Source organism: Neurospora hispaniola (genome assembly GCF_033458365.1).
Source record: "Neurospora hispaniola strain FGSC 10403 chromosome Unknown B0T23scaffold_1, whole genome shotgun sequence".
Classification (NCBI taxonomy): Eukaryota; Fungi; Ascomycota; class Sordariomycetes; order Sordariales; family Sordariaceae; genus Neurospora; species Neurospora hispaniola.
Window position 1 is genome coordinate 5,136,577 of NW_026944406.1, and position 13,504 is coordinate 5,150,080.

The following is a 13,504-nucleotide window of genomic DNA, read 5'->3' on the forward strand; positions in this document are numbered from 1 at the left end:
GTTCTTCGTTATTGAACAAGTAGAACGGATATATCAAATTTGCTCGATGTCAGGACCGAGCACAGCAGGCCCGCCTCATGCCTGACTGCACGACCAACAGCACCTGTTTAACTGTCCGACGTTAAAGGAAGGAATCAGTTAATGAATTGAAAGGCACGCCGTATACTGTTGAAAGGAGGCCATCGTGAATATCGCCCGCACATGAGGGATCCATGACTGCCGAGCAACTTGAAGGAAACACTGGAAGCTATTTACGAAGATAAGCCAGACAGTTGGCTGGAAATCTGGCTGGCTCCGAGAAACGTGCATGTAAACCCACGACCCCAGCCTTTTCGCACTCACTCTCTCTTTATACCCATATGTTTAGAGCAATGTTGATCTGGTATTGGTGAAATAGCGCTGAGGTGGTGAGTCGCTCTTCTCCTTCGCATGGCCGAATACCTTTCCGCTCTGCAGTACACACCTTTCGTCACTTTTTGCAAAACCAAAGCGGTACCGCCGTCACGATCGACTTCCAAAAAATACATGCTTTCTACGTGCCGCTCTTTGTTCGGTACGATGCTGGGTACTTCCATCATTGCTATCCCTTCAAATGGATGAAGATCCTCATAGTCCCACGTCCCTGCACAAAACAATGCGTGGGGATCAGAACGTGTGCTGCGAGTAACAGTCGCCCTGCAAAGCATAACCCTCAAGATTAATTCTTTCGTTGGAACCCCGAGAACCAAAAGTTCGGTTTTCTCAGCGTCCAGGAAGTCGACGGCACCAATGACAGACGCCCAGGACCATGAAGGCGCGGCTCCCTCATGCGACCTTCTCAAGCTACCGATTCCAACCGGATACAGTAGCTAAGCGCTACAGAGCGAGGAACCGTAGTGGGCGAGCGAATGTCAGCCGAGAAATCCACAAAATTCAACTTTGGAACAGGTCCGTCGCCTGATGTCCGGAGCAGTCATTTCGGACGCAATAGGTGAAAGGATGAAGGTCGCCCAAATCGGCTTGAACTAGGGTATTGTGGACATTGGTTGAACCACCTTCGTATTAATTCAAGAGATGACTTCGAGGCCGGATGTATATTCGGAGTCCTGGTCAAGACCTCTCGTGCCGCAGGATCACTGTGATCTTTTCGGCGTGATGGTTCCATGTAACGAGCAAGGACAAGTCGTAATTGATACTGACTCTTGATTTGCACAAAGTATTACCTTTGCGCAGTCGGTCACTTCCACCATGGCGTTAGTGCGCTCACCAGCTTCGTCCAGGACCATCATCGAAGTTGTCTGCGGACACATCCGCAAGTACATAGCCTTACTCCTGAGGCTCTTCCTGCCAGTCTTTTTCCAAGACCCCCGAGACTTCTGGCTCATATTCCATCCGATTCCAGGACTTGTCCACACCTAACAAATTCCCTTGCACCTTGGCCGCACCCTTTTTCCCAGTCCCCTTTTTTTTTGCCAGCCCGACCAGATGGCCGATAAAGCCCGTCCACAGCACCAAAGGACCATAGCCAAGAAGCGTATCTCCTATCAACCCACTGGAGGGAAAGATGAGTTTTGACCGAGCCACTATGTTCGCCTACCAAAGCAAGTAGTTGGCCCTGACCAAAAGCGTCCTGAACCGGAGGCAACTCGGTAATAAACCATTTCAGACACAATCATCCATCACCCTTATCTGGCGATGAATCCTCTGAAAGCGCGACAGCTTCGTCGTAGAGGAGGTCAAACATGTACACCTCCGGGCCCGCAACCGTGCGGCCAACGGCGCTTCCGTGGAAGGAAAAGATGAGCTTTGACGAAAAGCATTTTGCGCGACTATAGGGTTCCGGCGAGATAAGTGTTGGGCATCGCTTGTTGACTTACTGCCAAGGTATCTTGGATGATGCATCAACCGTGGTGCCGAGTTCAGGTACGGAAACATGACAATGAGGCCATGGGAGCTAGGTATCGATAAGCCCTCCGTTCTTCGTCTGTAAATTCACAATCAGGTAGCTGTCTCGTTGAGACCCTGCCAGTCTCACGAGGAGCTGTGTAGCATGGGGAGTTTAATTGGGCATGATGCCGCCCACTGATCAATTATCATCGACCTGAGAGCTGAACAATCACTCAAGCTGTTCTTGTCTGCCATTGTGCCCGGTCTGTGGTAGGGAAAAGAAGTCAGAGTCAAGCTTGACCCCGAATGGAATCAACATCCTTGAGAACACACAAAAACCGAAGTGCGCGCAGGTCACTGCATGTCGAAAGAAGCAACGAAAAGAAAAGAAAAGAAGAAGGAGCGAAGTTCCAGTGTCACAACCTAAGTGCGGGGTACCAAAAGAAGTGGAAAAAGGAAAGGGGTAAGAGCTCCATAAACAGTTGGAGCATTCCCCACCCTATCTATACAAACCACCTTCTGCAATGTGTCTGTTATCAAATGGCCCGCTGGCCAAATGGTAAGGCGTCAGATTTCGGTTTTCTATCAAAAAACAAGAAACTCTCTCTGAAGATTGGGCGTTCGAGCCGCCCGTGGGTCGATTCATCTTTTTGTGTCTTTTGGTTTTTTGTTTTTGGTATGTTGGTTGGTGCTCGAGGTGGTGATGTCTGTTTTAGGGATTGTGTTTTGGAGAGGTTAGTCATTCTGCTGTACTGCGCTGTGTTGAACTGTACCCATAAGCTTACACACATGTGGCCCCTTGTTTGCTCAGGACTCGCGTCACTTTCGCTTTTCTACCCATTCTTCTTTCTTTTGCAGTTTTCCCCTTTGTTTTATCTTTGACGGCTCAGTTCACGGGATAGTGCCTGGATGTCACTCTTTTCTTGTTTCCCCCCTTGGGTAGCCCTTGTTGTGGAAGCGTGGGTAAGGGGAAATGTAGTTGCTAATGTGGCCCGCGGGGTATCATAACTTCCTGCTCGCCATCTTTCGCAAAACACGGCATGATCGAGGATAGGTCACAGAATTGACAATGTTCCCCGAGGGATCCAAGGGCAAGATGACCATCATGGAGATTTGCGGCCCCAGACCCTTGACGCAACAGGTCAAGTTCGAGGAACAGCCGAGCTCGCGAAGGAGAATGATGAACTTTGTGTCGGTGATATGTTCAGTTCGAAGTTACATGGAAGGATCGGAAGGACCTCAGACACGAGACACGAGTCACAAGGCCCTACCAAGCCAGAGGTATTGCGTCGGAGAGAAAGCGTTCAAACATGTTGTCACCTGTCCCCAAGTTGCCGGCACACCTTGGCATCAACTAATGTCAGAAATGATTGGACCTATGCGCTGAGCTGTTAGGACTGGTAGGATCGCAAAACTCCGACTGGGGTTTCGACGATAAACGGCAGCCTGGCGAGCCCAGAAAGTGCTGGAGATGTAAAGGGTTTGGCGATAAACCAAAGTTGAGGCTCTGAGGCTGAAGTGCTAACCACTTTGTCTTTTGTCATCTAATTTGAGTGTTCTTGATACTTCAGTTGTTTCTGCTTCTATATCAGCCAAAGCGCTGTAATCACTCGACCAAACTGCTCGTTGCTTTTATAAGTCAGGCGGACGGAGAAACAGACGAGCCTGCATCGTCATTGAGCAGCATCCGTGTCATTTTTCTGCCAGCAGTAAGTCTGGAAGGGCGATGTAAGATCCTTTCATTGTGAAATTTCAATGAATCCAAAGCACCGTGACCTGTTCATCGATGAGTGTTCGATATGAAGATTGGAGATGATGGACTCTGGGAAGTCGGTTGACTTGATGCCCTGCCTGCCGGGAACCCCAGCATTGGGTGGAAAACAGCACCATGCCCGATTAGGAATGCAGCCCCCTTTGCCGAAAGCACAGGCCATCTCAGCTCTCGGCCAGCGCAGGCCGAACGCCAATGGATTGAGGCGATGTGGCATTTGGTGAGGCGACTGGAAGGAAGGTGACAGCTTCCCGTTTCCCCCAATTTACGAACGCGACTTCTTTCCACTTTCTAGACTTATTCCACTCTTTAATCCACCACAACATCGACCTTCTTCCCGTCCACGACTCCTTTCTCTTCTGACCAACGCAAATTCGCCTTCCTTATCCTCCCAACATACAACACAATAATTCACAATGGCCGACCAATTGCAAGAGATCCTCGACGTGCCCCGCGAGTTCCTCAAGGACGGTATCCAGTTCATCAAGAAGTGCCAGAAGCGTAGGTGATTCGGCAATCCAACCGTTGCGCTACCCAACAGCATCGATGCTAACTGTAGTTCTCCTACAGCTGATCGCCGCGAGTTCATCAAGATCTCCCAGGCTGTTGGTACTGGTTTCTTGAGTAAGTTCTTCCCTGTTCCTTGTCGCTGTTCTCGGAGCACCAGCTAACATCGTCACAGTCATGGGTGTAAGTTGAACGCAAACCACATGTATACGATATAACACAGCTCTAACATGATTTCTACAGGCTGTCGGCTACCTTGTCAAGCTCAGTACGTATCGCTCTCTCTCCCCGACCCCTAACGTTCAATACAAGCTAACATCCGCAAAGTCCACATTCCCCTCAACCAGGTCCTCGTTGGCGGCGCGTAAGCACTCCACGTATTTCGACGAAAAGGAGCAGAAACGCGGACGAAGTTTTCACCAAGAATCGAGGGACAAGATACCCATGAATGCTTTTTTCACGACATGGACGGACGACGGAGATCCAAACACACAGAAGGATGAGACCTTGAAGGGCTGGGTCAAAAGAACAACGGCACCGGGCGCCTTCGAACGATAATCGGTGGGCATGGAGAGATGGGGATAAAGAAGATGGAAAAGATATCCTATATGCAGGTGTTTGTCACGGGGTCGACCGACGCCTGCTTATAATTTCCACCTCGCCTGGGACGAGATGACGGGTACCCTTGAGGCGATTGTATAAAATCATTTGATGGCGAATTGGCGGGGGGCATATGCGGAGAAGGTTTTAATACTTATGGGAAATGAATGGCGCTTTGTTTGAACAGCAACTCTACTGGGCACAGCGTATGCGTGACGAGATATGGCGGTGCAACGGCTTGGTCCTGGTGGCGGAGAACAACAGTGCTGACTATCACAGAAACTGTCTTGACAATCACTTTGCGTGGATGGTCCAGCAATACGTCATTCGGGAGTCTTGCGAAGGAAACAACGTTGCGCGGTCAGATGGCAACTCCAGCCTTCTATCACACGGTTGTACAACATACCCTGGAGAGTTTCGTTTACACGAGACGAGTTATCAAGTTTCCAGGCTCCTTTGAACTTAAGTAAGGTCCAAGCTAACAAAAAAAAAGCAGCCTTGGGCTGACTAGTTGCAAGGGGCACCGTACTTTTGTGATATCGAGGGAAAGCAAAACCCCGTACAAAGATAAAGGGTAGGCACTCAACTTATGATATCTTTTCACTAAGTCAATCTCCTACCATTCCAGTCCTAGTCACGTACCAAGACCACTGTTGAAGTGTCATGGGTTCGATATGTCTACTACCTAAGTAGGACCAACGACATACCCCCCAGCAAACCGTCATCTCCAACCAAATCCCAAGGCGTCAGCCATGTACCCTCCACGAGTCAATGGCAGGCTTCCTGACGTGTCCTTGTGTATCCACTTTCCCTAACGGAAGCATTGACCATGGATTCTCCAGCATTGGACAGTCGAAGTCATGGAACTCTCTCGACGCCAGCAACTCTCAATCATCGATCACAATTGCCTGCGAACTCCAGGCACCTCGACCGGACAGCTGAGGGCACGTGGTATTCCAAGCCATATCGAAAGCGTCTTCAATGATGTTTTCCCAGACTACGGCCATGTTACGTTTTGCCGCGTTCCTGGCCAAAATCGAGCAGTTGAAGATGAAGGCTTGGTGCTTGAACGGCGACAACGCTGGTCTGTTGGCCAGGAGACCTAACCAAACACGGTGGCTGATTTCGCGAATATGCTGCTTGGTAATCTGCCCCTTGTTAGCTGATAAGGTATTGTCATTTTTGAGGAATATAGGGACTTGGAAGGATGCTGTGGCTGGGGTTTACATGGTCAGGGCAAAAAATACAACTTACCTGGCAAGTTCCTGCGATCTCCTCAACCTCATATTCGTCAAGCCCGTCATTTGGGTCATCCGGGTAGAGCAGACGCATGGTCAATTGGAAAGCCCTCGACTGCTCAATGTGCTCGGCATAGGAAGAATTCTGCCCAACCTGCGCCGACGTCCTCAACACCTGAAGCTCCTTAGTGACTCGAACGGCCGAAGTCTTGTCTCCACCTTGACAATTGTCAGTGTCCAGAAGAGGAGCGCAAAAAGCAGTTATCCTTTGCTTCCACGCTGCCCGCCTTTTCTTATGCTGGCTCTCTTGCACCTCGACCGGGTAGCCAGTAAACTCTTGGTAATAAGCCACCCAATCATTCACGGTTTGGGGAAGGCTGAGGAAAGTCCATGATTTTCCCTCCTTGTCCGAGACCAGAGCAAACAGATTGCATCTCTCAGCGCGGGCTTTGGTGCAGACAAGATGAGACGCCCACACGTTTGTCTCCTCCTCCTCCTCCTCCTCCTCCTCCTCCTCCACCTCTCCTTCTTGTTTACCGCCGTTACTGTCCGAGGTGCATTGCTTCGGCTTGGGCGCTTTTTCGCTACTGTCCGGAGAGTACAGCAGTTCACCTACGACAAGGAAGAGATCGCCTTTAGGGGCTTGGGCGACGTCTAGTTGCGCGATGGTCAGTGGGCTTGGGTGGTGGATTGCTGAATTCTTAGCTGACTGCCGTAATCTCGTCAAGTTCTCGGTGGCTTTGCGACTTGAGGTCTCAGACTTCGAATTTGGCGCGGCTTTAATTATCGCCCATTGGGGACGGTTGGGAGTCAGAACATGGTGCTTGTAGAGATGGGAGGTGACGGCGATGTCCATGTTCAATTTGAAGTCAGAATGGTCTCAGATGCTGTCTGGTGTCAGAAGTTGGGGTTGTGGTTGGTGATGGGTTTGAGTGTATCTGCTGGAGGGAAAAAAAATCGGTATGTTGTAGGTCAAGAAGAAGAAGAGGTGAATCTAGATTTGGTTACAGGTAGAACTTGGGTGGACTCAACGGTCGCTTTAAGAACGCAAGCTGTGCAGGTCTTGAAGAAGATGGGACGAGAGAGGAGGTTGCCTGCTTTACTGAAGAATACTACTCACAGAGTTGCAGAACCTTGAGCCAGAATGGGATGAGAGACACTTGTTGTTTGCTTTCGAGTTCTGAGTACGGAGACACTTTTATCAGGGTGGGATGAGAGTCTTGTTATTTACCCCCAGGTAATGAATGCCGCCCAGAAGGGAGAATAGTTGATAAACTTGGAGGAAGTGTGGATGACTTGAGGCGAGAGTGGCTTGTTTTGACTAGAAGCGCAGTCCGTAGGGTTGAATAGCAGGGAAATCTGAATGGAGTTAGGAGGACATTCTAGTTGGAGTTTAACATTAAGATGTCACTGACTTAACTTCGTTCAACCACACCACCCACGGGACCAGATATTCTGGGTCATGTTCTCCAACCCCGACGCAAAGCAATCTGAAGTTTTGGGGATGGAAGCAGGTGAGACTGGACGGTAAACATTGTTTAAGAGGTCGGGACAAGAGCCAACATTCAGATATGAATTTCAGAATGACAGATACGTTCCCGATGAGAACATACAGCATATATACTTGCTGCTGGGTGTCATACGGAACCTGACGAAACAAAAACACCTCTACCAACGCGCAAGACTTCTAGGGTCCCTATACTAAAGAGCAAGGGAAATTGAAACTCGTTTACCTCCAAAACGTTACAAGTCCTTAGATCGTAGAGATAGAGCGAACTCGTCACAATCAAAACATCATACCTTCGGAATACTCTTACACACACGGATTCGCTTTTATCATAGCTTGAGCCCTGGTCCTCAGTAGTTCCTGGATGGAAAAATCATTTTGGCCTGCGTGCTTCAAGATTACTGTAATCCCTATCACAGTTTGGTGACGGCCTTTCCAACCGCAGCGAGCAATGCGGTATCGGACTGTCCGTGTTGGGTTCGATCTTATAATTGCTCGCCAGTGTCCATCATAACTTCTCAACGTGAAGTCACCACTGCTCTTTCCTGGTACTTTCTGATCTGCAACTTCAACTTCTCGTCAGTGTTATGCCGGGTATGCACTTTTCACTTTGTAGAGGGATAACCGAAAAAACAACAACAAATATCACAAAAGTGTTACGTTCAAAATATGATTGTTCGAGATAGTATTAGTATGAATGAATGAAAAAAAAAACAAAAAGTTTGACTGAAGCGTGATTCGAACACGCGCCTCTTGCGAGACTAGAATGCACTTCACATCAGGTGTGAAGAAGAACTTGGTTCTTGAGTCTAGCGCCTTAGACCGCTCGGCCATCCAGCCATTGGAAATTGTTGAATGATTGACCAAATGAGGTGCTTATAACTATCCAAGCAATGAATATGCACCACTTCTGTCCTTATCGTCATTTCTCTTACCACCTTTTGTTTTTCTTGTTGCTTAACATCCTCTACTAGCACCTGCAGCATTCCATCGACGATTAGTTGTCTTGGACGTGATGGGGATATCTATGTACCTCTGTTGTCTCGCGTGCTTCGAGCGTGGGCTCTTCGCTAGGTTCGTGCTGACAAGCGATTGCATCAGAGATTGCATGTGCAAGTGCAACCCCTCTGTTTGGTAGTAGCTTTGCCAGTTGACCAATGCGAATGGGAAACGCTCTTTGCCGATTCTTAAAGCTGCTCAACGAGAATAAGATCATGTTTCCATCACTCCACATTTTCTGATCCGATATGGCCAGGCACCGATATCACTGCATGCGCGTAAAATCCAAAAGAGTTTCAGCGTCCAAATCAATGATGAGCTGCAGACTGGATTGAAAGCAGGCATAACAGCCGAGTTCCCAATCCTTGGCTGGCAGCGTAGCGTAGCGGCCGCATTCCGTCCCGCTTCCCCCTCCTGCTCATCGACTTCCCAGCATCCACCGGCTCCCTTATCACCACAACAACAAACAAAACAACAGCAGTTGATTTTGTCTCTGTCGACATCTTCTTTCGCTGAGCCCGGCCTCCTCCCAAATCCTTCCACTGCACCATTTCTCCAATTCTCAATATTTCAACCAGTTCGTCACAATGGCCGCCGTCGCGAGCCAGACAACACAAACAGGACAAGATGAGGTTACTGACCTCAGCAAGCAATATGATACCCCAATGGGCCTTGCACACACAACGATGCAAGCTCTGAAAGACCGCATCAAGCTTCATTATGACCTGGCGAGCGACTACTACCTAAACCTGTGGTGTGTTTTCAACCTCTTACTCATCAGGTTCTTGACGGGGTTGGGTTGTTAAAAGCTCAAACAACACTCAAGAGACAACAGCAACAGAGACCTAACAAGTGAACAGGGGAGAGCATATTCACCACGGCTACTGGGCCACAGACGAGGCCAAGGCCAAGGACACCAAGGAAGTTGCCCAGGTCAACCTAATCCGCCTCCTCCTTGAAATCTCCAAGGTCTCAGAGGGCGCTCGTGTTCTCGATACTGGCTGTGGCATTGGCGGCACCTCGCGCTTCCTCGCCTCCGAGTTGGGATGCACCGTAACCGGCATCACCATCTCCACCAAGCAAGTTGAAATGGCGACCAGGTTGACCAAGGCCGAGGCCGCTAAACAGATCCAGGGTGACGACAAGACCGTCACCCCAGATGCCGATGGCTTCATTGCGCTCGGAAAGGGCAAGGTCAGGTTTCTTGAGCTCGACGCCGAGAAGATGGGCGAGTATTTCGCCTCGGACGCCGGCACTTTCGATGCTGTGTGGATCAGTGAAGCTTTGAGCCACTTTCCCAACAAGGCTCTTTTCTTCCAGAATGCCTTCAAGGTTCTCAAGCAGGGCGGAAAGCTGGTTCTTGCCGACTGGTTCAAGGGCGAAGAACTCAACCAAACGCAGTTTGACAATGACATCAAACCTATCGAAGGTTGGTGTTTATCCAAAGGAAAGCGCACATCCTAGATCAAAGTCAGCTGACACAAGTTGAACCAGACGGCATGCTGCTCCCGCCTCTGTGCACCCAGCCCGACTATGTTAAGCTCGCTACAGATGCTGGACTCAAAGTCTTCCATGAGCCCAAGGATATTAGCAAGGATGTCAGCAAGACATGGTTAGCCTAACTATCATCCGCGAATCTATGTGTAGATGGCTTTGCTAACTTGAACCCGCAGGGACATTTCCTGGTCGCTGGTACAAAACCCTTCTTTGTGGGCTTTTGCCTTCAGCCAGGGCAGAGACGGCATCGCCTTCCTGCAAGCCTTCCGCGCGATGAGGAGAGGATACTCCAATGGCAGCTTCCGATACGCCGTCATGTCATTCCAGAAGTAAGATGTAGTGACAAAAGTGTAAGGGAAACACTGCCGGTTCAATTGATTCCTCAGTGATGTGATGGCTCATGAACGCTGCTGTCTCTGTTGTTGCAGTTGTCCAGGCAGATGATCATCCTCAGAGTGCGCTGCCGGGAACCTGACTGACTCTTCTGGGTACCTACTCGCATTGGTAGGTCCGTATCATCCACGAGCCATTGAACTCATTGCTGCGCCACCTTGAGAACGCCGCCATATGGTTTTCACAGACACGAATGCCGGTAGAATCGTAGATATAAGTGACGAACAGCACCCCTGCTCCTGTTATCACTACAGTCCGAGAGCAAAGCTACCCCACCTCAATTGACATCTCCCGACCCCAGCCCCCGCCCCCGCCTGCTCAACTCTTATCCTCCGGTCCGGTCCGGTCCGACCCGAGTAAAATCATGGCAACATATCCGCAACCCCGGAATCAACGCGGCTCGGAGCTCGGCATCTTAGTTCCACCTCGAATGGACGTTGGCGAGCTTCGGATTTCGAAGACCGAAAACAGGATCAGCGGATGGTCACCGAATGCATGAGCAGCCCGAAGTCGGGGGCTTGTGAGTTTGATGCCTCGGCAGTTGGTGGTTGCTGGTTGGTCAATGACTTGAGAATCCTCCTCGAATCTCTTTCTCTGGACTTTCCCGGGAGAAGGCAAACCGAAGAAGAATCCTCTTTTGGTGATGGAAACCACCAACTGTGAGTCAAGAAGCCGAAAATAATCTAGTACGTGCGGTCTATCGTTCGATAGTAGGGGGATAAAGAAATAAAACACCCCTCATATGTTGTGTGTCATAACGATGTTCCGCGAGGGAAGGAGGGGTCAAATCCGAGGAAGGCCTTCCTATTTAGTAAAAGTCATCCAATAGTATCGGTCACCAATGACAGCGAGATCGCCATACACTCATAGCCCGTTTATCAGTATCCGATCCGTTACCCATTCCTGTACCACGTTTCACGAGCAAGGTCCGATGAGGCAATAAATGGTGTTCACTGCCCACTCCCCTTCGACTTACTACACTACATACTTCACCGGGTTATCCAGTCATCGCTGCCCGTGTTCCTCCACCCACCAGACAGGATCCAAGTCCACGATGCCTCTCCCCACCTCATCCATCTACCAACCTCCATCGGCCGAGTTCATGAAATGGCCGAGCCGAAGAAGCGTAGTTCACAGCACCAAAGGAATTGTGGCTTGCACACAACCGCTTGCCGCCAAGTGCGGTATCGACATCCTCAATGCAGGAGGAAATGCTGCAGTGAGATTTACTGCCCCTTTCCCCTAAACTAACAACAGTTGCTAATATGCATGCCAGGATGCCGCCGTGGCCGTTGGTACGCTCCAACCGTCTACCTGGAACTCATGATGAAGTGCCCACTAACCAACCTCATCTCACACTTTCTAGCTGCCGGCCTGAACATGACGGAGCCTTGCTCAACCGGCATTGGCGGTGACATGTTCTGCCTCTACTACGATGCCTCGACTGGCAAGGTCTCGGCCCTGAACGGCTCTGGACGTGCGGGCGGCAAGTGTACGCTCGAGAACGTCCGGAAGAGCCTAAAGATTCCAGAGGGTACCGTGGGAAAGATCCCCATGAGCAGCGTTCACGCTGTGACAGTGCCTGGTGCTGCCGCCGGTTGGGTCGATACTGTCGAGCGGTTCGGTAGTGGCAAGTTGACCATGGAGCAGATTCTCGCACCGGCGATTGAGCTGGGTGAGAAGGGATTTCCTGTTTCGGAGACGACGGCTTATTTCGTGAGTTTGGGAGTACCTATCAAATCCTCCTTTATTGTGCTCGCTCTGACAAGTGAAACAGTGGGGAAGACAGGAAAAGGGCATCCGCGAAGCGTCTCCCAACTTCGCGGAGATGTTAAAGGCCGATTCCTCTGCTCCTGGCGGTGTCCGCGCTCCCAAGGCCGGCGAAATCATCAAGCTCCCCAACCTAGCCAAGACCTTCCGCACCCTGGCAACCGAAGGTAAGAAGGGTTTCTACAGCGGCCGCATTGCCGAGGAACTCGTAAAAGTCGTCAACGGCTTCGGCGGCCATCTCGAGCTTGCCGACCTCCAACACCACCTCGAAACCGGCAGCGAATCCGTCGAGCCCATCTCCCTGAAATTTCCCAACCCTCACGGCACCTCCGAAACCGACGGCGTCGAGCTTTGGGAACACCCTCCCAACGGCCAAGGCATCGTTGCCCTGATGGCCCTCGGCATCCTCAAGCACCTCATCAAGCAAGGCACCATCCCAGCCTTCGGCCCCTCCGACCACAACACGGCCCCTTACCTGCACGCCATCGTCGAAGCCCTCCGCATCTCCTTCGGTGACGCCTCCTGGTTCGTCACCGACCCCAACGCCGCTCCCGGCGTCCCGACCTCCCAGCTCATCTCGGCCTCCTACCTCGCCGAGCGCGCCAAGCTCTTCTCTCCATCCTCCGCCAACACCTCGGTCCTGCAACCGGGCGACCCGTACGCCTCTCCCGCCCTGACCTCCTCCGACACCGTCTACTTCGCCTGCTCTGACTCCCAAGGCAACGCCATCTCGTTTATCAACTCCAACTACGGCGGCTTCGGCACCTGCATCATCCCCGCCGGCTGCGGTTTCACGCTTCAGAATCGCGGCGCCAACTTCTCGCTGGATGCGAAGCACCCGAATGTGCTAGCGCCGAGAAAGAGGCCTTACCACACGATTATTCCCGGTCTGGTCACGAATCTGCAGGATAGCAGTCTGCATTCCGTGTTTGGCGTCATGGGCGGGTTCATGCAGCCGCAGGGGCATGTGCAGACGTTGCTTGGGCAGGTGTTGTGCGGGCTGAGCCCGCAGCAGGCGTTGGATGCGCCGAGAGTGTGTATCGGCGCGGGAATGCCAGATGAGGGGAATGTGTATGATGCGACGGTACATGTGGAAGAGGGGATGCCGGAGGAGACGGTAGATGGATTAAGGAAGTTGGGGCATAAGGTGGAGGTTGTGAAGGGTATGGGGAGAATCGTGTTCGGTAGGGGACAAATTATTCGATGGACGAAGGATATTGACGGCACGGGGGTGTGGTCGGCGGGAAGCGATATGAGAGGCGATGGTGCTGCTTACCCGGCGTAATCTGGAGATGGTGATGATGACTCCGGTGAGAAAGAACGAGGTTAAGACTGGCAAATAACGAGTTGCTAGGA

At 51.0% G+C, this 13,504-nt stretch overlaps 6 protein-coding genes and 1 non-coding gene across 7 annotated transcripts; 4 read left to right on the forward strand and 3 right to left on the reverse strand.

The window, feature by feature from the left end:
- Positions 1-211: 211 nt before the first annotated feature.
- On the reverse strand, positions 212-899 carry B0T23DRAFT_33363 (uncharacterized protein). The gene has a single exon (XM_062835768.1). The coding sequence runs from the start codon at positions 684-686 to the stop codon at positions 339-341; it is 348 nt and encodes a 115-aa protein (XP_062697672.1). The 5' UTR covers positions 687-899; the 3' UTR covers positions 212-338.
- A 1,144-nt stretch (positions 900-2,043) lies between these two features.
- B0T23DRAFT_33370 (uncharacterized protein) lies at positions 2,044-2,842 on the forward strand. The gene has a single exon (XM_062835769.1). The coding sequence runs from the start codon at positions 2,173-2,175 to the stop codon at positions 2,746-2,748; it is 576 nt and encodes a 191-aa protein (XP_062697673.1). The 5' UTR covers positions 2,044-2,172; the 3' UTR covers positions 2,749-2,842.
- Positions 2,843-3,882: 1,040 nt separating this feature from the next.
- Positions 3,883-4,677, forward strand: B0T23DRAFT_33391 (uncharacterized protein). The gene is made up of 5 exons (XM_062835772.1): positions 3,883-4,138; positions 4,208-4,261; positions 4,320-4,327; positions 4,388-4,412; positions 4,472-4,677. Exons 1-5 carry the CDS (start codon positions 4,054-4,056, stop codon positions 4,510-4,512), a joined length of 213 nt encoding a protein of 70 aa, XP_062697674.1. The 5' UTR covers positions 3,883-4,053; the 3' UTR covers positions 4,513-4,677.
- Positions 4,678-5,631: 954 nt separating this feature from the next.
- Positions 5,632-6,838, reverse strand: B0T23DRAFT_392572 (uncharacterized protein; the record flags this gene model as incomplete). Its single annotated transcript, XM_062838017.1, has 2 exons — positions 5,632-5,898; positions 5,999-6,838. The coding sequence occupies 2 exons, from the start codon at positions 6,836-6,838 to the stop codon at positions 5,632-5,634; spliced, it is 1,107 nt and encodes a 368-aa protein (XP_062697675.1).
- A 1,374-nt stretch (positions 6,839-8,212) lies between these two features.
- On the reverse strand, positions 8,213-8,329 carry B0T23DRAFT_t40. The gene has a single exon. It is a non-coding gene; the product is annotated as a tRNA-Leu (tRNA).
- A 373-nt stretch (positions 8,330-8,702) lies between these two features.
- Positions 8,703-10,877, forward strand: B0T23DRAFT_350871 (S-adenosyl-L-methionine-dependent methyltransferase; the record flags this gene model as incomplete). The annotated part of the gene is made up of 5 exons (XM_062836064.1): positions 8,703-9,242; positions 9,349-9,917; positions 9,983-10,100; positions 10,162-10,314; positions 10,607-10,877. The coding sequence occupies exons 1-5, from the start codon at positions 9,076-9,078 to the stop codon at positions 10,875-10,877; spliced, it is 1,278 nt and encodes a 425-aa protein (XP_062697676.1). The 5' UTR covers positions 8,703-9,075.
- A 555-nt stretch (positions 10,878-11,432) lies between these two features.
- B0T23DRAFT_305747 (gamma-glutamyltranspeptidase) lies at positions 11,433-13,433 on the forward strand (the record flags this gene model as incomplete). The annotated part of the gene is made up of 4 exons (XM_062834329.1): positions 11,433-11,597; positions 11,655-11,673; positions 11,745-12,094; positions 12,156-13,433. 4 exons carry the CDS (start codon positions 11,433-11,435, stop codon positions 13,431-13,433), a joined length of 1,812 nt encoding a protein of 603 aa, XP_062697677.1.
- Between the last annotated feature and the right edge of the window lie 71 nt (positions 13,434-13,504).